Genomic DNA, 26,040 nt, shown 5'->3' on the forward strand with positions numbered 1-26,040 from the left:
GCAAGCACTGCACATACATACAAAATGAAAAAGTTATTGGGGGGGGGGGAACACATCTAAAACCCAAGGCAAAACAGCAAAAACTCAAGTGTCAGCACGAGTTGTTTTTAGAAATGTCGGAAACGTTTCGACATAGCACTACTGTCAGTGAAGCTCAAGACAGCTGCTATCTACCTGCGCGGCTGCTCGGACCTTTCAGAGAAGTCTACGCAGGTGCGTTTCGGCAGCCACTTTCTTCGGGGGGTTAGGCCCTTCCTAGTTTACATATCGAAGACAGCTGAAACTGCATTTTATTGGATTTGCCAGATATTTCAACATTGCAGAGAAAGGAAGGTGTTGTGCACGTTTATCACAGTAAAACAATATATAAACAGCCTATCATTTTCTCCTCCATTACTTTTAAATTTTACTAGTTAGCATAAAGGAGGGGATTACATGCTTTTGAAATAGTAAATATGGCCAAGAAAGACCAGAGACAGAACAAAAGTACACTTCTAGTTTTAGAAGATAAAATGAAAAAGCACTAGGGGAATGACCACTTCACCAGATTCTGAATCTCACAAAATTTAAGCTATGATTCAGATCAGTTCCTAGCTTTATAAGTATTTTCAGCTTCATCCTAAGCAATAAGTTGCTTTTACTGAGGGAGACATTCTGATAAAGTCTGAATAAAACATTTGCTTGAAATTCACAGTTTGTTTTATTTCATTCAGAAGTAAAGGTCTCAAAAAATATTCCAAAGGCAAAATATGAAACATTCCGACTCCTGAATGCATAGGGGACAGATCTTCATTCTCTTTTTAGCTTGAACAGCAATAAAACAATATGTATATGAAAAAATAAACTCTTTATTAATTTAATAAAATCCTCAGAATTAATGAGGATTAAGTTATCCTCCAAGCTATTTAGCTTATGTATCTCTGGCATTAAACGAAGACAGACCAATAAAGTACCTTGCCAGGGTGTCATCTACCAGAATTCACCATAATCCACAATAGTCTGAATGTCATGAAATGCAAGTGGAAACTCTGGCAGAGAAAATTTACCTTGTATAAATTCTTATCATTCATATCATCAATTCACATCATTTATTTACAGCATTCATGACTTGTCACTACATTAAAATAACCAAGATTGTTCAAACATTCTGGGAACCCTTCTCATGCTCATAAACTTCGGACAGCTGTGATATCTAGCTGGCAAATATTTAGCCAGGTACGATTCCATCGCTCTAACCTACAAATTGAATAGATCAAATGCAACTGCTGATTGTTTCAGCTGAAAGTATCTATAGTCTAAATTATGATGCCACTACTCACCGTATTTTTTTCCACAACACGGCCAATTGAAACAGACATTCCACATATGTTCATGATATTTTCTTTGAAAGCAGGTCTAAGAAAACATTTATCTCTGCATATCTCAGTTAAAAACAAACAAAAACAAAACAAAAACGTATTTTAGCTAGGTTTCTAACTTTAATTCATTGAACCCAAGGTAACTATCAGTGGAGGAACAGGTACAGTGTTCTAGCATGCTCTGTAAAAGTAGTAGTTCTATGTTTAGAAACACAGGCAAGTTTTGGTTATGGTACATAGCCATCCTACTGAAAGCAATGGAACTTTTAAGTTTTATCTCCAGGAACGATCTGGCCAACAGAAATTTTATTACTGATGACTATGCATGAGTCAGAAAGAAACAGCTGAAATTCCCAAATCTGAGGAAATATCTGTCTCAGCTTGCCGGCTGCTAGTTAAAAAAGCCAGCTAAAACCATTTACATTTGCTTGTTCCCTAAGCAAATTCTACACAAAATCATTTTTCTAACTTGTAATACAACTTTTACTCACTTTTAAAAGACACCATGCAATTTAGGAGACTAAAAGCAAAAAACCTCAAAAACCATTTTGCCAAAAAGATAATAACATTTTTCTAAAGCAAATTTCCACCTGCTGTTTTTGAGTATCCAAATCTTAACCGTTTTGCCTTATTTTGGGGATGCACAAACAAACATAAACTAATCCAAAGTAAGTTCTATTTATAGAAACTATTCTGTTCATACAAGTTTAGATATCCTTTTATTTATTCAACCTAAAAAAATACTGCAGAAGATGCAGCCATGAAGTCTGAGGTTTACCCAGTTATGTTATATCAAAACACTCCACTGAAGTATATCGCCCAAGCTAGGATGACATAAGGTAGTGACCATAATTATACATTATGATGCCTGAAAGGACTAATACTGCCATTGCACACAAGAGCGAGACAGGAAAAAAAAATGCTGTGTCTGTTGGGGGGCAAATCATTATTTTCGCTATTCTGTCAAGCTCAGAAAGAGCTCCTGACTATGACAAAACACTACCAAATGGGCAGAATACGAGGTAATGTACTATTGCCTAACTCATTCAAATTATGGTACCCATTCATTTCTGAAATAAAAGATGATGAGACAAAATCATGTAGATACGGAAGAAAGATCAACCACTTCTTGTCTTAATCGAACTAGAACTATCTAGAGAGCCTACCATGCTCAGTAAAAAGGCTTTCTGGTCTGGTCGGGAAAGCCATTCTGTGTCATTGGCCCTCCCTCTCCCTCTCTGGAGTTCACTCATCACGGATTTTATGAGATCTGCTACCTATTGACAAAAAACAAAGGCAGGTTAGAAGAAAAAACCTCCTGCAATAACAATGACAAAAGACTTTAAAGCTGTCAGTAGCCTCTTGAGTGAATGACTGCTCTGACACAGAACGCATGCTGGCTCCATTCCTTGACGCATGCATTAAATGAAAACACTGAAATTGTATTTCCAGAAGCTTAAACATTGGTAACTGAAAGTTACTGTAAACAAAGTATGATAGACCATATCATCGTTATTACCAAGCTGATTCCCACTCTTACGCTTCCTATTTAAAGCACCTTTGATTCACAAGGGAGAAAAAAAACTTTGCAACTCTTAGACTGAATAAGAAAAAAAAATTAGATATACTCTCTTGAAAACAAACCAAAGAAGCAGTCAGATGGAAAGTGATTGCAGCAGTAAAACATGTTAGTCTTCCACTCGCAGAAGCACTGCGAAGCACGGTACTAGTAACAGCAGACCCTTATCACCTGCAAAGACAGAACAACACAATCGAGCCAGAACAAATCTGCATCTAAGGCAAATCATCTACTTACTGCATTTCTAAGAGATGATAAGGCCAGTCTAAATAAAAATTATGCATTGCATTCCACTAGGTAGCAATCTAAAAACAACCAAGATGAGTATTCACCATTTCAGACAACACGGGAAGACCTAAAACCTCTCATCATTTCTATTTCAAAGGCATTATTCAAATAAAAATTACTAAATTACTAAAGCCTTTTCAATGTAAGCCAACACAGACTAACGTATCCACAACATTTTGCAAAACTGGACTTCCAGAAGGTAGCTGTGTGTTTGCAGGTAGCCTAAGACACTGGCATCTGCAAGTATTTTGAATTTATTCACTGTTAACACTTCCCTATACAGCACAAAGACAAGAACTTTACAGACTGGTAAAGACGGAGCTGTGAAGAAGTCTGCACCGCTACTTTTCACAGTATATTCTAGGCAATTCTCTCACTTAGCCCTAAAATAAAATGGAACTGTCTCCAGATTACCACTTTTCCAATTGTCAGTCAATCATACTAGCTCACCAGTTATGGAAAATCTGATGCACAGATATAATCAAAGCACATTAAGAACAATGCAAGCAGTTACTTAAAAGTACAGTAATTCCCAGTTTTTTGAATTAGTGATCAGTAACTGACCATCAGAACTGACCATTTCCTATATTTCTTCCACAGTCCTTTACCACCTCACCAAAGAAAAAGAAAAAAAGAAAGAAAAGAAAAAAGAAAAGAAAAGCAGGAAAAAAAGGTTTCAGATTTGTATCTGTAGCTTAGCTGGCTGAAGTCTGTGACAACGAACATAAGCTTTAAACCATCAGAACTCTTACAGCCTTTCTGGTCCCTATGATAATTTTTTTTTAAGCCCAATTTTAAAAACACTGACCATATTCAGAAAAAACTAACAGTACCCCTCCGATCTTTAAATTTAAAAGGTGTAATTCATATGAAGCAGAACTGTGTTTCCATCTAGGATTTTTAAGTACTTTCTTTCACTGAAAAGTCTTGAATAATTTCAACTTTAATAATTTTCTTATACCAATAATGCATATGAAAAATATTTTGCTAACGTGGAAATTGAGCTGCCTAAGCCAGCCAAGCAATAAATAATTTAGCATCCATCATTAAAATGTCATATATTGCATTTGCATTTCTAAAATATTTTATCATAATCCTGCCATACCATATATCCAGAGCAATTGCAAAGATTTTTATATACCTAACCCAAGAAAGATGAAGCTTGTATGTGGACATTTAACTTACTATTCTGCAAAATATATTATTCTTCTATAAATCTCTAAATAGTTATCTTGTAGGCTGCACTTTGTAATTTTAACGATAAATAGAACTACATTTTGCAGGTTTACTCTGACAACCTGTGCAGTAAGGTAGGGCAGCAGCACACAGCCAAAGTAGCTTCCATCCATGCGACGTCCCACCGACTTCCCCGCTGATCTGGCCCTAAGGGTTCCCCGCCATGAATCAAATAGCAAAAGTGGGATATCAACCAAGGGCAGGATAACAAGTCTTTCACTGGATTGCCACGTAATTGCACACGCTACGGCATTTCTTTTGTCTCCCATTGCCAGCAGGAACAGCCTGATTGCTCGGACAGTAACCAGGCCTTGCCGCTCACAGCGTACGTAGTGGCTGATCTGTGGTGCTTCCTCTGGTCCTGATGGCAGCGTAAGTGTGGCAGCCTGGGAAGGTGCCAGCACATCTGGCGTGCCACCTCAGAGAAACATCTCTCCTCCCACATGATGCAAAATACTATTTATGCATCATTTATACTTTCATGTGATCTTTCTCCCTATAATTTCATACAGGACGAAGAAGGGAAATGAAAAGAGATTTCTTTTTCCTCACTAAAAATGTGTTAATAAATCCAAGCTTATTCTAGTAATTAATTAAAAATAGGTTATTCACTTGGAAAATAAAACTAACTTTGCAAATATCATACAATATAATTGGATACATTCTAACATATCTCTAACACTAAATAGGCACCTCTTTGCTCCAAGAACATATACATTCCGTTCTTCATCGGCTGGCTCAAGTGTATGACCTCAGCAAGAGGAATACAAGTTAGTGACGCATAGTACGTGCGACTGGGAAGACGTACATAGCTGTTTCTACCTAACACGTTTCCTGAGACGTACTCACTAGCCCACCCTTTCTTCCTCTTTGTCCTAAGTTCCTCGCTCTGCAATAAGGGGATGTGACAAAAGCAAGCACGGGATTAGGATGCAGTTTACTGATGGATTTAGGAGAGGCTGGCAAAGGCTGCACATACACAGCATAAGGTAAAGCAATGTACACAGCCTGAAGGGGCAGAACCACTGAAGACTAACAGTCCTCCATGGAGATCCATGTGCTCTCTGCTCCACCATGCAACGTAAAACATGAACAAGCCAAAACAGCCCCCCTAATCTCTATGTGATACTTTCAATTTTGTTTTCATAAGCAAATGGTTGTGGTGCACATATAGTTGCAAATTGTGGGGACTCCCTCTTCAGAAATATTTCAGAATTTCTGTAGAAATACATTCAAAGAAATCAATTGCAAGCTAATAAGGCTCTAAAATGTTTAAACGGCCTCGTATTCAAAAATACTTCATGGCTGTGACTCTCAACCTGTCACCCAGCAAAAACATTTGCTTAATCAGGCTTTATGAAGGCATATTTTTGAAGAAAATTTTCATTAATGTTCTGAACATTATGTAATCATTGATGGGAGGAGGATGACATAAGCATGCCTATTAGCTGTCCTTTGCACTACTGCTTTGGGATTACAGATACTTTACGTAGGCTTACTTTAAGAGAGGGACAATATAAAACAAGTCTGTCGATCTGCCAGTGTAAGCATTCTAGAATCATAAGTTGACTGCAGATACTACAAATAGAGATAAAAATTTGGGGTGAGAAAGTAGCTAAAGCATTTAGTCTTACAGTGCATCCACTAGAACAGTAACTCAAACATTAGTTTGGTTTTCCAAAATGCAATTCTCAGGCATGAGATTAGGGAGGGGGGAGGGAGGGAGGGAAGATGGGCAACTACAGAAGACTCCATATAATGAACATTTTTCTACAGTATCTGTAAACACACCTATTTTTTGGTAGAACACTTCTTATTGCTTGGCTATTTTAGACCTATGTTAGTGGGGTACCATAGGCCTGGATATATCTTTTCTTTAGAAAGAAAAAAATGGAAAAAAAAGGATTTGAAATAAGGCACCCCAAATTTTCAAAGGGCCCTTTCTTCTAATCTATCTGCTTGGATAATGCGTCCAGAGTGGCATTTTGTAATGACAGCAACTTTCCAACAAATCAATAGTTATTTAATTCCCAACAAGCTCTCGAGTCCATTAAACCTGATTACATTCACCCATTTCAGTTGGGTGCAGTTATTTTTCCTACACCGGCACTTAATCTATAACAGGAACTTATGAGAACTTTCAAAAGCAATTTCAGCATCAATCAGCATAGAGTGAAAGGCACGATTTGCTTGTAATTATTTATTGGACAGGATGGCACAAGGTCTGACTGAGCTCTAGTGTCCGACCTTCACCCCCAAATCCTAATGGATACGAAGGCCTGCTTGATGTGTTTAAGTCTGCTACTGTGTCTCACCGCATAAAAAAGTAGCATCAGTTCGCACGGGCCAGAAAGCATATATTTTTTCAATACCTGATAACGGCCAGTGTGCATTTATATTTCTATTTTAGACTCGTGTCTGATACTAAGCCTAATACGAAGAAGACAATTCACAATCTTAGCTTACTGAATTGATATATATGGAAAAACTCTCAGGTTCATGTTGTCATTCCCCTGCTACACCAGCTAACCGTTGCAATAAAGGAGCACAACGAAAATTTCAAACAAATGCCTCTCCTCGACATTAATTTGATTGACCGCTAACATGACACAGAAATGCAGTACTCCACGTTTCTCTTTCTCTTGACCCTGTTAATGCATCGTACCTAACTGCTGCCACTTATAAAATAGAGTAGACTTCTTTATTTTGGCAATGCTTGGAAATATTACTTGAATATTTTCTTAGTGCTTTCTAATACAGTCAATGATGGAATATATTTTGCCTACTTAATGCCTACATGGTGAATCGCTATAAAATCCTAAATCTAACAGCAGAAAATGCAGCAGTACCACTTCTTGATTAAAAAAATTAAAAACATAACAGACAACACAACAAAATCCCATAATTGCCAGTTAACTTCTACAATACAGAACTGTCTCACAGAAGCCAAATTTTATACTTTCAAGGCCCAAAAGGGTTTGCGTAAGTATTCTGTAAAGATGTAATTTTCCACACGCACAAAAATGCAAAACCTTATTCATTCAATGTGACACATAACTTATGAATTAATGCATATTTAATGCTATTCATATTTGCTGTACTAAAACACTTAACCTAAACACATCATGGTAAGTTACTTTGTCTTATGACCTGCCGTGGGAATGCTGAGTCCCTCAGAAACCTAGAATGGAGAGCAAATCCTCTGCCCTGTGGTCAACCTCACGAAGCAAAGGCATGAATGTTAAACAGCAGACAGATCAATACAAGCAAATATAGCTCAACTACACCATTTATTCAGCCATGAGAGATGTCAATACACAGATTAGGGTGATCCATCTTTTTGATTTCCTACTGTCTTCTCACAGACTAGATGAGAGCTTTTGCCTGTATTAAAAGTGTTTGCTTTCTCAACCATAAAAATTCCAATTATTACTCTAAGTGCACTAGAGTTAAGTTGCTTGTTGGAAGCGGCCTTGCATTACCTGAACAAGTCCAGCGAAGTATGGCGCTGCTGGCAGAATCATTGGCACTCCATACGGATGTAGCAAAACTCCTTGAGACGACAACATGGTTTAAGTGATAGTATTACTCCCACTAAAGCTAAACACATCAATTGAAAGTTAGGGGAAAATCTATATACCAACTTCTTCCAAACTCAGAGCTAGAACCAAATAACTTCTGTCACGGGCAAAGCCCACATCAGCTGTAAAAAAAAGAAAAAAATTGACGTCAGCAACTCTTAATGTTAAATTTTTCTTCAGAGACAACAGATAGAGACAACAGCTGCAAAGCTAACTCTACCAAAAAAGGAAGGTGCTATTTTGGGACGAGCTTAAATAACATGACTAACCAACTACTCTTTATCAGTTTAGATTTTCAAGTAATACACACATACAGATCAAACTCTCCAAGTTGGTCTGCCCACAAGACAAGAATTAATTTTGTTATCAGTAGCAGGATACACATGACAACAGTTACTATTAGAAGCTATTAAAAAAAAAAGTCAGCTTTATCATGACTGTGTAAATAAGTATTTTCCTGCATTTATTAGCTGTTAAACAATATCCGAGTGAAATTTTAAACATAAGCCTATTATTTTGTACCTACATTTGGGTTTGATTCATTATATTTTTCTTGCTTAGTTTGAATATTTGAGTTAACTAATGTTAGCTAACTATTTCTATTAGTGTAAATAATATTTTAACAGCTGGTAGCATCTTTGCTAACCTTTCACAATGTCTATGTTGTCACATTTATCACAGCTTTTTTGAAAAGAACTGAATTGGCCTGTACAGTATTTTTATCTGTTCTCCAGTTAAACTTATGCTCTTGGCGTTAAAATAAAAAAAAAAAAGGCAAGCAAGCATAATTTAGTCTGTTTTTTACCTAAAAAAAAGCTTTGCTTTTTAATGTACTATTTGCAAGATACTCTCTTCCACAGTTAATAATTTTTACTTTAGATAAAAGAAACTTAGTTATTAACACTTCTATTTCATTTGCAACATATTTTCTATCACAGATATGATTAACGACAAGAATTAAAACTGAGCAAGTTTATTTTAATTCAATAATTACTTAAGTGCTTAAAACTTCGTGTTACAAGTTAAAAAAATACCATCCTCTCCTACAGTCTTTGCATAACCAGGGTGCTTCACATTACTAATTCCAGCTACTTGATTTTGTCGCATAATTACTTTTCCAGATAACTAATTGCAGACGAGATTTGATGTGATACTCAATTATTTAACGTCACTTTTTGACCATCGTGCAAGGTTTTCAGTAATTGATTCTCATGTATCAAGGCAGCCGTGTTGCATGTTTTAGAAATCTACCTTAGCAGCTGCATGTTGACCCGTGTTACTAACAGCCTTACACCATTTCTAAGTTTAGACGCTGAATTGCAACCCTCTACGATGCTTTTTTGGGAGACTGCCAACGAAGACAGCAATTGTCATGTGACGAAGTGATGTTTACCTACTTCCATCTTCTGTTTATAGAATGGCTTCACTTTTCTGTTGAGGATAATACTGTTCACGCTGGTTATCTGACTACGCTTAGCTATTAATCATATTTCATGTTCTTTTCTTATTAAGGAACAGAACTCTACAGTTTAATTATCAACCACACAGTAGGCTGACACATGGGGGTTTTGCCAAAAGGTTTTCATAAATTCCAACATAAAAACCAGTTATTAACTTTCATACAGAAATATATAAACAGAAGGTATAGATGAAAAAGTGTGTTGCCATTACAATTCATTTAAAAGTACTTCATTTCTAAAAAGCATACTTTCATTTTAATTATTACCTATTTGTTTGGTCTAACGGAGTGAGCTGCATTTAAAGAGAAAGAAGATTTCTTTCACTTTGGAATGGAGACTATAAAACGGATTCTGTAAGCTTTACTCAAATGATCCAGTAGGACTACTGACATAAATAAGGATTGGTAAATTGCTCTGTAAAATATCTAGTGATTTTTGTTTCAGCATATATGTGTTTGATATGATGTTATAAAACCTCGAGAGCAAGAGGATTTGAACAGGGACTGTAAAGTGGCTGAAGCAGTAGGCTAATAGGACAGGCACTTTTTGCATAGGGAAGAACAGGCTCAGGGGAAGCTTGTTTGTGATTTGTTTTGGGATAGTTTTTGTTTAACATTTTAATCATTACTTTGGCTCAAGGCAACACGCTGATGAAATTTCCTGACGACAGGACGTTGGAAGGTACTGTCGAGACTGAGGAGAAGATTATTATATAGGAAGAATTGTTCAACCTTAAGGACTGCATTACTAGAAATGGGATGAAATTCAGTAACACAAACTGTAGGTCATAATTTTATGGACTAGTAACAGAAACTTCAGCTCTAAACTCCGAGGAGGAAGAGGAGGAGGAGGAGGAGGAGGAGCTCTAGATTCTGAGCAGCAGGCATGAGGCAGGTGTGCAAAGGGAATTACCAACACTACTCAGGAGAGTTATTTCCAATAGCATACACCTCATCCACATTTAAAAAAATCCAATTCAACTACAACAGCGTAGAGAAAAGCCTCTTTGTTTTGATCAAGGGAATGGAGCAACTATTTTGTAATAGGAAGCTAAGAAAGTTTGACTTGCTTACTGTAGTGAAACAAGATCTGTGAACAGGTATGATTGCTGCTTAGATATAAAACAGGGGAGAAAACAGTAGGAGGAAGAGAGCTTTTAAGCTAACGACAGTCCTAGCACACTAAAAAAAAAAAAAAAAGACGAAAAAGTAGTTATGAATAAATTTAAGGCTGAAAGTACTTTTGAAATCATTTTTGAAAAGTATTTTGATGTTAGATAAGTGAGATTCTAGGAAAGCCTTCTAAAACTGTAGTGGCAAAAAATGATAGCTTATAGAAAGAATCAAATGATAAGACACCAATAGTAGTGGTAGTCTGGACTCAACAACTTACAGGAGGACCCTTCCAGTCCTTTGCAAGCAGTATAAACATTCAGGAATAATGAAATTATCAAATATCTTAAAAGCATTTATATTCACTACATTTCAGTTTGCAATATATAAAAATAAAATTTGAAAATAAACTGTAGTTACCTGTTTTAATGAAAGGATGCCTTGCTTGCCTCACTATAACAACATGCTTCTAAATGTATAGCCGTATGGCACTCCAAATCCAAGCTCTGACTTTCTGGTTGGGCTCTTTGATGATGTCCCCATGTGTGCACCAGCTACCTAAGTTCGCACAAACCTCTGCGAATCAAAACCACAGAAGTACATACAGCTTTACTCGTATCTCCGCCCTGTGCCAAATTCTGAACTTACGCCAATGCAACTATATCAGCTTCACCAGTTCATACCAACATATTTGTTATCATAATACGCTCTCCCTCCCAACCACACAAAATGGAAATTTCTGTCAAGCTTTACAGTTGACTCTTAGCATTAATGGTCATTCCTGTTTTGAAAGAATACGCTGAATACAGGAAACTTGAACGTGAAGCGTGCTGAGGACTCAGGGAACAAGATAAAAGACTATTAAATATGTTAATGATTCTGTTTTATTTTAGCAGGACCTCTAGCATGACTAAGGTTACACACAAGCTTAGATGCTTTTGCCAGGACAAAGCCAAAATGCTCGGCACTATGCAGATCAATCACCTGTCTGAAGCCACCGATGATGACAATACTTTTTTCCTGCCTACTCTTAGATTCTAACTCCCTGCAAAAAATTAAGTACATGTGTGGGTGGAAAAGGGGAGATGATCTATTTTAAACAACTATACAGCTTTCACTTTCATGACATTCTAGAAAATTATAATGCCGCTAGAAAAAAAGACATGCTAAGCCATTTTCAGTATGTTAATTGAGGGCATGTTTCTTTCAGCTCTGTTTCCAAACCCACACTTCTTTTTTTCATTAAAAATTTCCAAGAATTTTCTGGAACTGAAAATTGATTTAGAAAAAGAGAGGAAAAAAGAACATGAAAATAGATGAATGCTAGTTTTTTATATATATATATATATATATATATATATATACACACACACACACATATATATAAAAATACATACATGATCCTTTTTGTTTCATTTCTACAGAATTTTGCTACAAGGCAGCAATTATTTATAAAAATGAATTGTTAAAGTTCTGACATGCAATGCATAGTTCTAAAAATTAATAGCAGTATAGGAATTTAGTCACATTTGGCTGAATATTCCTAGATGGCACCACCTGAATCACAGCTAAGCAGCCCATAAAATACATACCTTTTTAAAACTTATTGTTATTTAAAGACTGTTGTCTGCTCCTCAGGTATACAATGTATTATTAGAATTATTAATGTAAGGAACTGCGTATTCCACAGACAAACTGACTGATCAATCTAACTTCCAAAATCCGACAAAGTGAACCCGTATGAACTTGCCTCCTAGGTGGAAGCTGGTTTTAAAGGTGAGCAGCATAGACAACTGTCAAACATGCTAAGGTAACAGTGGAAGGTCAGCAAATAAATAGGCAAGGAAAAAAAGAAAAAGGTCCATGACTCAGCCCACCGCCTCCCCACAACACTAATTCTGCAACACGGGAAGCCTTGTGTTTTAGCACAGAACTGAGGCTACTGCCATGACTGCTCTAACAGTAGCTTCACTGCTGAAACAAAAAATTCATTCGAAATGGGGAGGAAATGGAGACCACCATATTATAAAGACATGTGCGAAATGAAATAAAGCCACAAGTATACCCAAGAACTGAGCTGCATAAAACTGAAAATGACGCAAAAAGGACAAAGCTTTTGATCCCACCTGCGTATAATACCTAAACGCAGCATTAGACAGTGACATAGAAGCCAAATAGCCCTTAAGGCAAAAGTAGATGCCTGCTCTTGCTATGGTTCAAGATCAAAAAAAGACTAGCAACTTTCCTGGATCCACACCTCCCAGAAAGGGCAGACCCCTGCAATGCAGTCATCAGTGAGCCAATGATGGATGCTCTTACCAAAAAGATCCTGACAGAAGGAATCTATCCAGACCGTCTTTTCCCTAATGAATTATTTTAATCTTTCCTAATGTCTATATCCAGTCCAAAATGTCACAAACAAAGGTTCTTCCAAATGCAATACAAAACCAACAAACTTCAAGTAATTTCTACTTGCTTCCAACATTATCTCACAGGTCATAAATAATTCAGGTATCATTTTGGCAGCCTGTTCATAGCTTATGCTATGCCATATTTCATTCCTTTAAGCTCTTCTTCAAGCCTCTTACCTTCTGGCCACTTTTCTCACTCTTCTCCAAATGCCCTCCAGCTTCTCTTTCAGATTTGTTAGTGGTTTTCTGGTCATGGAAAGCCCAGAACTGAGAGCACAAACTGGTCTGCATGTCTCTTGGGCAGTTTTCAGTCACCCACATTTTGTGGTATCCTTCCAGTCCCAGGAAGTTTCGATTATTGTGCCTACCAGAGCGTTATCAGATCAGTACTGTGCATACTCTGAACGAGAAGGTGAGCTTGCACTCACTACCCTTACCCAAGGTAAGCAGATCCAGGCATTAAATGAAATATTCAACTGTCCTGCACTTCTGTTTGTTTTAACCAGGACTGCTCTTACTTTTATCACGACACTTGTCTTCCAAAGACACTATTTCCACCTTTCTGGATGCCATTTGGGGGAGGGGGGGGGCAGGGAAGCAAAACCGTTTGAGACCAAAGGCTGTTCAAGGACACTAGATGCACTTTTCAAACTTGATCTCTGTCCTCAGCTGCTGACTCCATACTACTCTTCTAAGCAAAGCTTCACCTACATCTAGGAGTTATTCATGCCAACTGTCAATTCCCTGCTCCACTACTTAACAGCAGAACCAAAGAACAACGTTGACATTTTGGTGACTTTAAGTAGACAATATCACTTTTACAAATCAAAGATTTCCACTGTCCTTGAAGTCTCTGATGCAGTTGGAGTTTGCAGAGTTTATTAAGCATCTCAGTTTAGACTAGTATATAGGACGAGGATACAGAAATGGTTTAAAACTGAGGCAGCCTGTCTTTTTTCAAGTGTGTGGAACATTTGTGGGATACAGCACATTTGGTATTAACACATTTTTCTTCTAAACTTAGTGTTTCTATTTGAAAATCACAGTAGCTCTTCAGAGCAAATTAGAAAGTAGCTACAGTTCAAAATTATCGTAGCCAATTCTTTCAATCAGATGGCCAATGATTCTTCAGTTGCACCTAAGCTCAGTTTTCTGTTCAATTTTTTTGAAATATAGATTGAATATCACACTTGAAAAACGAAGAAAAAAATTCTTATTTTTTTTTAATGGGGGCAAACTTAGAGATTTCAAAGATAAAGAATTTCAGCCAGGTGATCATGAGAGCTTCAGAGAGAAAAACCCCAAGGAAAAAGCTAGGAAGCATATTTGGGAAGACTTCTGTAGGCTTAAAAAAACCCAAGGCTTTTACATTATAGGGCAATTGGGCTTACATTATTCAAAGTGCAGCATCTTTTGAGTACATGGCTCGTGCTCTTTTTTATTATTCTTTTCTTTTTTTTACGTTGACAGACTGACTGACCTCAAACTTTCTTTTCTGCTGTCAGTGGTGTGCTGTGATCTACCTGTGGCTCTAGCATCTCGCTGACTAAAGAGCGGCGTATTTCCTTTGTGGTGCTTCCTCACCCACACGCTCGCATCCATTTGGAACGTTCCAACAAAGATCGCTTCTCTTCTCGTTGCGTTGCCCAGCACGTGTCCCTTTACTACCTCAGCAAATGCAAGGTAATTTTCATCACCTTCAAGGGCTCACTTCTGTCCAGTTCTACCCTACCTACCACTGTAGTATTGAAAGACCAATTTCTACTTCATAGTATCTCCTTCACCTACTGACTGCACTCAAAATGCCGTGAATGCTTTTGCCTATAATTTCCTGATACCAAAGAAGAACTTCCTGTAAATGTCTATGAATGTCCTCCTTTAGCTCACAAAAAATCCTAGTACTAGACTGTCAGACAAAAATGTTGATGCTTGTGGATGAACTGACCATTGAGTAGCAAACTGACCAATATCCCTGTTCCTCTGCAAATGAGCCATTCATTTGTATCCACCTATTACATTTTAGACTGTAGGTTCCTTCTGAAGAGAACTGCGTCTAGTACAAGAAGATCATCTACAACAATAATACGAATGAGCAAATGCACCCAAAAGATGCACAGCAACTTAGTTTCGCCTTTCAAGGAACATGCGAAGGTATGGATTTTTGCCATAAATTGCCTGCTCTTTTCTATAACCTTAGAAAACCTTCAGTTCTTGCTTAGACTAGATTGTTACTAGACAGACATATCTGTCTCTTGATAGCCTATTAACAGAATGTTTTACCATTCAGTGAGACACAAAACACATTCACTTACATAGCTGATACATGGATGAAAGAGGGAGGAGCAGGGGAAAGTGGGAGTTAAGGGATGCCTCTAAAGCTGGACCTCCCTTAGATGGCCTGCTATCATCCTTAACATCACTACTCCCAAAAAAGAAACAAAAGGCTACAGATACTGTTTGACTTTTCTGTGTTTTCATATGAACTAGAAAGACTCAGAATCACAATCAAGTTTGAATTTTTGTGTCAGCATTACCGTCAAAATTAAATCAGGATGAATCTGGAACTTCAGTTATTTAATGTGCTAGGCATGGAACTTGGAAGGAGGACAACATTAGGCTATGCAAGAAATCACACAGAATGTTAATCACCTTCTAAAGCTACAAGAAGTGGTTCAGCACACACAGTGATGGCAAGCCATTGGTAGAGCAGCTCCTTCAATCAGCAGCTCTGTGGCCTTGTACAATTCTATTTGTTAAAGGCGTTCCTCTCTCCCCCCTACTCTCCTGGACCACTCAGAGAAGTTAGCTGCAGCACTGGAGGAAAAAACTGTTTTAACTACAAAACGTTGTTTCTGACATGCATACATTACTATTTGTTCCCAACAGAGAAGATGGGCTGTGAGGTACTTGACTAAGTTTTTTTTTGTCTTTAACGACTACGTTGTTTTCCATCTCTTAGAGTTCCATACTGGCTAGTATTACATCATTTCAATCTGTTGGGTAATATACCAAATCAATTGTATTTTTCACTGTTGCCTTCCCTGGAGGGCAATCTCCTTCCCATGTCCAGGCTACTTCAACTATCTCACCACAAAGACTTCTGCTTTTGACTTTATCTGCCCATTTCTCAAATAGAAGTTGAGAGAAGTCTTCAATCTACTCGAAGTTGGGCTTTTTTGAAGATTCTGTACCAAACATGTAGCAGAAACTTTCCAAATCTCATGCTTGTTTCCCATGTTACAGTTGCACAGTCGAACTACTGAAAATGACACACATCTTCCAGTGGCATAAATGACAGGCAGTACCATGTATGTATAGCCTGACATTTTAAGAATGAATATATATGCATCTCAGAATATGTATTACTCTGCATACTTTCATCTATCTTCCTTCATCTCATTCATTCGTTGTTCTATGCGCTCCATATAAGATGCCCAAGAAATACGCCTTTTCACCAACAGGCAGGAGTAGGCTGCCTCTTGGGATTCATTCCGTTGCAAATAAGCACCAGCAACACAAAATATATTTTTCCTTGTAAATCAGGAACATGCTTTTAATCAGCATCCATGCCCCCCAAGCAATGCCATGATAGATCATCATCCATTTTGCACAGGATTTTTGCCAATGCGAGGCCGGTTGTGTGTTGAAGTACAGTTCATCGGTGTCTTCTTGTTGACACCACCATGCGTAAGGCAGGATCTCAGGAATATAACAGTGCATTCTAGAGTAGTATAGACAAGCCGCCTGCCCGTCACTGTCATCTGTCAGGCTTTGGTTGTGTGGAGATGGCAGATAGCCATGTATTTTTATTTCCAAATCTGTTCAGACGAAGTTTCCTTTATTGCTATAGTCAGGCTACTCTGATCACTGTAGCGGAGGAAGCTATGACTTCTTCACCCCAATTAGCGGATTCATCATTCATTAAAGTACACTTTTTATTTGCTTCCCTTGGGAACAGCAGAGTATCATTGTGAGGATCTTTCAGTACGACTTCACCCCTGAATACACAGGCTTTCAGATGAGTAACAGCTATTCAGTAAAGTTCATATTAATAGGAATGGATGGTGAATCATGAGATGGTTTAAATCATGTCTCCTGCCTGTATAAACACATCATTAAAGCTTCCTACTATGCCAAATGTAATGGTCTGGCTGCAGAAACCAGCATAGGGTAGATCTCCTGAGTGAGCAGGGCACCTTGGAGAAATAACCTAGTTGAGCCCCAAAATAAAGAAGATCCTATAGATCTTTAAAGGGATCAGAGGGAATTTCAGTTCAGATCTGACAAGTTTCCTATTCTCTGGAGATAAAATATCCAGGCTTGAAGGCATCAGATGTAAGGCAAGACATAATTCAGCTTTATTCAAGACATCACCGATAGTTTTGAAGGCAGGCAGGATTTGGCTGAAAGCATTAGAAGGCACAGTTGACACAAAATTTGCCTCCAAATCCAAACATCAGAAAGTTGAGAGAGCTTTCTCAACTTCTTTGCCACTCTACATCTAAAATCATCTCGGCTCTCAGGGTACCACCTAGTGCGACAGTTTGGAGGGACGCTTAATCCCATGTTCAACCACCACCCCTAAATTCAGTCTTATGTCTCATAGGCAGCTGTTGTGCATGACCTATCCAGCCAACACATTACATAGCACCTGCTTCTTCCCGTGCCAGATCTCTTCTGCCTGTACTCTGAGGGTCTGTGAACGCTTCACACTGTGGCGGAGGGCAGGCCAATGTCAGTAGAGTTGTCTGGGCACTCTCCACGGGCACCTTCATGCAAGCAGCTAGTACAGAGGCAAACTATCTTGTGTGAAGAAGAAAGTTCCCTGGATCAAACTGCAGCAAAACTTTCTGGCAATACAATAAATAGATCTCACCTTAAAGGATTGCATCAGATATTTTTTCCCCCCTCCCAAAATCTGTTAGAGAATACCCTATTTATTCGCTATACATTCTAGTCCTAACTAACTGTCCTGCCAAAAAGGTCATTTTCGACAGCAGCCATAGGGGATACCGAAATCATGCGAATACTCATGTTACCTCTCAGAACAACTTCCTCAGGACAATCTAAACCTATGCAGATCTTGCTACCAATCACAAAAACAGAAGAGGATAGAATAAGCACCCAAGAACAGAAAACCCTAACACTGTTATATCAACGCCAAAACTCAACAGCCCTTCCTGTCATCCACTTAAAACTTTTTGCCTTTTGGTTCATTCCTTTTTATATTAGGAGGGAATAAAGACATAGTGGGCTATTTAACCTCTCCTTCATTTAGGTTTCCATAGACCTTTGTCAGTGTGTGCCGTTGGACTGAACCAGCAAAGGACTGGTGTAAATTTGTGCAGAATGGAAGAACAACTGAGGAGGATTATCTCTATTTGTGTTGAAAACAGTTTTTTAGCTGATTTCAGCTGACAGTAAGTCTTAAGACATTTGAATACGAGTAAGATTTTATTGCTACAATTAAGAAGGCAAAGAGTGAGTGGACTTCATCCGAGACCAACTCACCTCCAGTGCAACAAAGCAGAAACAGACACACAAAAATATTTAATCCTTAAACTCCTTGATTGTGACCATCTTATCTCTTCTCAAGACTTTTCAATACTAATCTGTTCCTAAGTAGAAGGAATGCAATCCATAATATTGCTTAGAAAAAACAACAAAAAAACAAATGCATGTTACTGGACACTGATAACACCTGAAAGTAAGAATTATATATAATAATATTCAGTTGTCCCATACAGATATTTTTACTTGTGTTGCTCAAGGATCAACTAAGCTAAAAGTCCCTATTGTACTGTTCCTCCAGACAAAACTCTTGCACATTGCAATTCCAAATATTATTACTGAAACATCTCTCTAGTATTGTAATGAAAGAAAAGTGTTGCACAGCTGCTTCTGCAAAACTGTCACATTGGAGGACAATTAATGAGTCAACTGGCACTAGTGAATTTTTATAGAAAGTATTTTCAAAGATTTTTACAATTCCCTGGGATTTTTGCTTAATGGTAGGTCTCCTTCACAGCCTGCTTCCTTAAAGGTTCTGTGTAATCTAGTATTACAGTATAAGCAATGGAAGTGAACAAACTTTGCAGTAGTCCACTATTCTTATTCTGTTTGGCTATTTGTGGTACTATTTAAGAAAAAAAAAAGAAACCACTAAAATTCCTGAATTCTTAACCTCTAGAGTTCAGCCCCGATTAATTCAAAAAATAATACAAACAAAATACTGCATAGTGTTGCGCTCCATGGGCCAAACTCCTGGCGAGGTCATGCAAGCAGGCAGCGCCAGTGTCAGCCATTACCCCAAGGCAGCTGCCGGCCCTTGTAACTCAGCTTCCACCACAGCCCTGCGCAAATAGCACCTTCCTTCCAGTTCCCACGGAGCACTTGCACAGCACGCTTCCTAATGGACGTGGGCACACAGTCATAATGTACATATGACACGCATATAGCAAAACATACTATTTTAGAGAGCAAATAAGCACTTAAAGCTTTTCTAAAGCAAAATATACACGAACATGATGATAAGAGAAAACATACGCAACCTCTATGATGCATTAATTTTACAGCAAAGCCAAGGATCACATCCTTGGTGGGAATCAACAGACTGTGCTGATTTACCCCAGCAGAAGATCTGACACTGATTTTCTCTCCCACCAAAACCTGTCTCTGTATTGCGCACCAGAAGAGAGCCTCATGAGTGCTCCATTCCCATGCACTCATCTGAAGGCACCTGTGTGGTCTGTTTGGCTGTATACAAACACACATGCTTATTTATAAAGAGCAGTTCCTGAGGGACATGCCCTTCTGAACCATTTAGCCACAAACATTATGAAAACACCCTAGGGTTTTTTTTTTTCTATGGTTTCTGGAAACACTTCAAATACCAACCAAGTTCAATACAAAGAGCATTTCCCTAGCATTCCTTCCTTTTAAAAAGAAAAACGTGCTTAGAAGTTTCTAATTTGATTCTGTTTGAGCTTCCATTTGCCACATTTTGTGGAAAACACGAGTGTCAAACCAGGTGTGTAATACTCCAGCTCTACTGAGGAGCCCGTATGGACACTTAAAGGGACAGATCTGAAATCTGGCCTCACGTTCAAACCTCTTGCCATTGATGCATGTGGACAGGCAAGAGGGAGCTTGCAAAGGGTTTCTAAGAAGCCCTTACACAGAAAGGGAGATATTTTCATTCTGTGCTGAACACTGAATACTATTTCGCAAAACGACATTTAAACAGGCACCTGGAACATCAGTCTTGCAGGAGTTAATGATGCATACTTTGGGGAATAACTATGCATATTATACATGGTTTTTCTTTGAACTCAGATCTTTATGTATATACAAGGGATAGTTTAGTCCATGCTGAAATGATACTGAATGACTTAGTTTCAGTGGAATACCAATGTACGTAAAATAAGCAAGTTACATAAACAGTATTTTAAAGGCTTCAAATGTACGTATGTAGAAGAATATACAGCTATAGACAGCTCTTGCTCTGTAACTGTATACAGCGGCAGCTATATAGCTATGCAAATACTCCAACCTAATGGGCTTCCCTAAACATTTTTAACAGGTGAGTTTCTGCAATGATTAATGCTACAGAAGGCCTAACTTTGGTATATGTTCATCATTACTGTCTGGAAACTCTTTTTTCTAAAATTTATTACAAAGGCAAAAACATACTGTGTGTTTGGAATTTTTCAGTGATTCAGCCTAAGCGATCAGCACTACATAAGTAAATCTTAAGCGGTTGACAAGTACACTAAAAACAGAAGGAAAATTCAGGCCAGATAATAAAACAGAACTTCTCCAACAGGAAAGCCATCCGCAAAGAGCCAAATTCTACAGCGTCACCCTTCTGCTAGCAAAGTACAACTTCCTTTGGTAGGAGAGTGCTAAGGGTTGTCTTACCCCGAGTAAGATCTGTGGGAGCAAAGCCAATCTGAGCACTGCCTTCCCAAGCTAATCTTTTGGCAATAATGTGGACTTTAGCTCAAAACTAACTCAAGAAAATTTATACTTTTCCTGAAATCTGTAAGAGTCCATCAGTAGCTGCTTCAGCAACAAATAAAATGAAAGTCAATAAACATTTCCAATTTTTATATCAGCATTCACAACTCAATAGCACTATTTCAGTATAAAACGTGTGGTGAAGTTAATCCAGTAACAGTTTGATCAACCCATATACGATAAACTGGAAATTCACTATTAGCTAAAAACTGCCCGAGATGATTTTTTTTTTTTAAAAGGAATAGCATTTATTCGACCAAAATAAAGATTATGTGCAAATACTAGACAGCTAATTGCATAATGCACCTTTACAAAATTACATAATATGGGTGCAGCTTGTTTCTCTGTTTTCTGTTTGAAAAATAGATTGTTTAATAACCCATCAAAGCTATCTGTAAACCAAGGAAACAATAGAGCAGATGTTGACTGTTGTCTTGTGCCTCACAGACATAATTAAACACAATGAAACACTCACGCACCCAAATAATAGAGGACAAACAAATACAAAAATGGTACACTATAAACATAAGCCTCATTTACTGGGCACCTGTCTTATATTAATCCGGGATATTTATACCATCGAAGAAAACAGAAAAGAAGGTCTGTATCTGCTTTCAGACTACACAATGAACTAGAAACAAAAAATTCCTCCCAGCATTAGCTTTGACTTCTGCAACGCTGCTTACCGCGTTGTTGACTTCCCTAAAGCCAGGAGGCAACCAGATTTGCTACTGCAACACCGCCAGGACAGGGCACTCGCATTTTCTGTAAGCAAAAGCTACATAAATCAATGAACTTGAATGATCCAAATAGACTAAAAACACTGCACTTGCTCTGAAATTCGAAACCATTAAGATCTCCCTATAAAGCCGTATTCCCTTTAACTGCAAAACAAATTCCTTATAATTAATCTCACATTTTTACACACACTTTTGTAAAACAATAATGGAAAATAAAGACTGAGACTGCGTAACCAAGTGTTTATTTTCTATGACAGTGTGCCATAACGTTCTTTGATTCTCTGTTTCACATCAGAATTTCAGGGTTTTCTTAACCGTACTCTCTTTATTTTCAATTATATAATTAATTTCAATATTGATCCAATATTTGAAAAGAAAGATTAAATGAATAAATACAAAATTAAGTAGCCTTTTCTGTGGTTGTTATTAGAAAATAGAAAGTTTCCAGATAAAAGAGCAAGTTTGAAAATAAACACACTTATTGCAAAAACAAAATAAAGGCGTATTTTTGCTAATAAAAATCATCCTAATTTTAAAATGGTAAAAAATGCTTTAGTGAGGGTTATTACATTTCATTTGAGATAAGGAATACAAAATTGCTTTGTTTACTGCAAACACATTTTGCCTTTACATTTTGCTTAGTTACGTCTAAGAAAGAAGACAGAATATAATGTGATCTGCATCTCTTTATGTTAATAAAACCATGCTAGCCTATTTCCATAGACACCACCATAAAGCATAAATACCAAATGGAAAACAAATGGAAGCATAACACCACTGTGAAGCAAACCAATCAACCCTAAAACAGCTGAGATAGATCTCATCCAGTAGTTCATTCATTCTTTATAGAAAAGAAATGAAAATATTCCTAGGTGAATCAGATTAAAAAAAAAGAAAAAAAAAAAGCACACAACCCACAGCAGCTCTGAAAGGTTGTAAAGCACTAAATTCTTTTGATTTATGAAGGCAGCATCCACCGCACTGAGCAAAACAACTCAGCATGCCGGGACCTTTTTCCCTGAAATTCCTTTATTAACACAACCTGGCTCTGCTAGTGAACAAAAGCAGTGGTGCGGTGTGTATAAATCATTAATACTATGCTGTGCAATGGCTGAATATCCTGTGCGAATTGGAAAGCCTTCCTGCACAACAGGGATTTTGGGGTTGGAATTGGCTGCTATGAAATGTACTTCATCATTCTCTGTGTTTGACGCTTCCCAATAGCTTTGTACTTTTCCTTCCCTTTTTCTCCCCCAAGCCCAGCAATTGCAATAGAAATTTATTGGATTTCACGCCTGCAAAGAAAGAAAAAGAGAGAAAGAAAGAAAGAAGAAAGCAAGCTCATTTAGTTGCAGAACTCTTTTCCCTTCATTTAAAGATGGGTTATGTTTAAATAAAACCTACTACTAATTAACATATTTTGAATTTTTAAAATGTTTCATTTACCACTTTAACTGAAAAGAAACTGCAAACTAACAAAAGCGTGGTCAGTCTTAATAAGAAAAACAAAATAATAATAATAAAAATAAAAAACCCCACAGCTATCACTGAAAAGGCAACACCTCTCTGAATTAGTGCTCCATTTTCCACTGGAGCTTTTTTTTTTTTTTTTTTTTAAAGGAGCTAAAAGAAAGGCAATGTGCATACACAAGGAACTCCTAAAGTTAGCCATATCAGCCTTTTTCTTTGGGTGTTCCAAGATCCTTTCCATAGAGCAACAAGTAATTTCACATATGTGTGATAACCATGGTATCTGGAGCTGGAGGAGATGGTAGTAATGGGAAAGAAAAAAAATTACTTTCTGGAATTGCAATTTCCAAATTCTACTGTATTTTTGCAGCAACTTACACTTGGATGGGGGATATTGAAACTACTTATCTTGCCTCTTAAGTACAGGCAAAACAACAAAAGTAGTTGAATGTTTTTTCAAACTCTATTTGACTAAAATGAAACAGCAGATAGCCTTTACAAAACCATCCCACTAAAAAGGGTCACTCTTAGAGAAAGTACAAAAGACCAGAACAGAGAGAGAGTAATGTTGAAAAAGCAGTCTCAAACCATATGCCACCCATCAGGGAAAACGACACACACCAGGGAGGTAACTAAGGACACAAGCAGTCTTTCAGCTAGGCCACAGCATGATGCCATAGGTATCAAGCATCAGCACCACAGACAAATGAATTTATTGTCATCCAAACGCCAAATCTTTTAAGACTCTTGGAATGTAGTTTTGCAAACATGAACAAGCTCAAATGAGAATACTGAAACCTTCCAGTGAGCCATTCTGCACTTCTGCAGCTACCCAGCAGAAAAGAGCCTGTAACAGCAAGGCTGCAATGCATGCAGGAGTCCCTCTGCATTACACAGTAATGACAGTCTGAACGGAAATAAATGAAGCCCCTGCAGTGCTATTCTGTCAGCTTTTGAAAGTAAATAACTTCGCTTCTGACAAGAGAGAGACTTTTTTTTCCTCCTCCTGCCATAGAGCATTAATTGAGCTATGCAGCCATGTAACATCCCAGAGATAGCAGTAATACATGACAAGGAAAAAAGCTTACGAAACGAGAGGACACCCATCAAATATATGAGTTTCCTGACTTCTCAGCCCCAAATTTTCACACTAACTCTGTTTTGAAAAGATCATATTCTTTGGGAGAACTTTTAGCACTTTTTTTCCCCCGTCTATAACGTTTACTGAACCTGTTTCAAACAAGTATTTTAAATTTGCATTGTCTTATTTTTAATAACATGAAAACCTACACTTACATTTTAAAACCTGTTTTTAATACTTCTTGTTTCAAAGCAAAGAAACTTTCATGCCCATAATCAACACCTGTAATTAACTACTTATTTATAAAAGGCTAACTTGCCACAGTACAGAAAAGAAAATAAGAACAGCTATAAAAGAACAGGGTATGAGAAGCAAAACCATGAGATAGCCTTCAAAACTACACAATAATAATAATCATTAGTGTATTTCAATAAGAAGTTGAGGAAAGGCATGTCATAACTCTAAATAAGCATAGCACTACTCACACAAATTTGTATGAAAAGACACTGTTGAATTTATGCACAGTAATAAAACAAGGCATATCCAAGATGCTAAAGATAGAAAGAGCAACAATTTTCGGTCAGTTTTGATGGTAAATGGTCAAAAGTTAAATTAAAAGAATGGTCTAAGTTGGAAGCACTTGCATTCTTATTCTTGAGAATCTGATCATCTTACGTATTTCAGTTTTGAAGTAGCATGCACTTTCTTTCCACGTCCAGAGAAAAAAAATCACTGCCTCACTGTGAGCAAAAAATAATCCACTGAATACGTTAGTTCTTACTACAGCATCTAATTTTGATTCTGCATGTGTTCAACACAAGCAGAAAGAGCAGGATCAAAACACAGTGAGATCTCTCCACAGCTGGAGCCTGCTACAGTGCAAAAGACCAAAGGCCCAGCTACAGCTAGTCAGGATACTACAGGCATTAGATATGCTATTTTCCCTAATTGAATTCACTGGGCTGCTGCACTGACAGAGTAGGAGGGGAAGCAAAATGTAAAAGAAGTCAATGGCTCCACACTAGGCAACTCAGAGGTAAATGAGCAATGCTAGCAAAGAAATGACAAGAGTTTCTCAGGAGAGCTCGTGTATTACACACCACACTTTAGGACTAATAAATCAATCGCATGTATGCCTTTAAAAGGCAGAAAAGCTTGAAGGATTCTTGGAGGGTGTTGACTTCTTTCCACTAACGCTATAACTCTGTGAAGCATGCTGACAAATTCTAATGTCACATTTTTATCACTTCTTTTCTTTACATCACCTGTTGAGGGCTTCAAAAATATTTTAAATAGAATTAATATTAACATGATGGAAACCTTTATTTACCTGATTCATAAATGCACACACTGAAAACCAAAAAACTTTATAGTCCAGTATTCCATGGCCCCTGGTCAAAAAAATGTAAATAAACTGAATGAAATATCTATTAGTTGTGCAGAGAAAAACTCCCGCTTAGATAACCAGTGGACACTTCCCTTGGTAAAAAGTACAGAGCACACACTTTTTCAGTGAATAACCATCAATATACACTTCTGGCAAATACCAGTGAATAGTAACAACTTACGAATAGCTGACACAACAGAAAATCCAGCCACCACTTTTCACCAAAACTGGTTTAAAATATTTAAAGAGTCCCATAACAAAAATAATGATTCTAAGTCAAAGATATTCACCTGCTCCTGCCACCTGGAAGCTCCTTTT

At 37.6% G+C, this 26,040-nt stretch overlaps 1 protein-coding gene across 1 annotated transcript in view; it reads right to left on the reverse strand.

Moving 5' to 3' along the window:
• Window positions 1-26,040, reverse strand: part of RBFOX1 (RNA binding fox-1 homolog 1) — a 295,192-nt gene that overhangs the window by 263,364 nt on the left and 5,788 nt on the right. Inside the window, exons 2-3 of the mRNA XM_026068551.1 lie at window positions 11,035-11,190; window positions 7,944-8,164 (exon numbers count right to left, since the gene is read on the reverse strand). Coding sequence (XP_025924336.1) covers window positions 7,944-8,030 — 87 coding nt within the window. The 5' untranslated portion in view covers window positions 8,031-8,164; window positions 11,035-11,190. The remainder of the gene's footprint in view (window positions 1-7,943; window positions 8,165-11,034; window positions 11,191-26,040) is intronic.

Source organism: Apteryx rowi, unplaced genomic scaffold, assembly GCF_003343035.1.
Source record: "Apteryx rowi isolate R43461 unplaced genomic scaffold, aptRow1 scaffold_105, whole genome shotgun sequence".
NCBI classification, from domain to species: domain Eukaryota; kingdom Metazoa; phylum Chordata; class Aves; order Apterygiformes; family Apterygidae; genus Apteryx; species Apteryx rowi.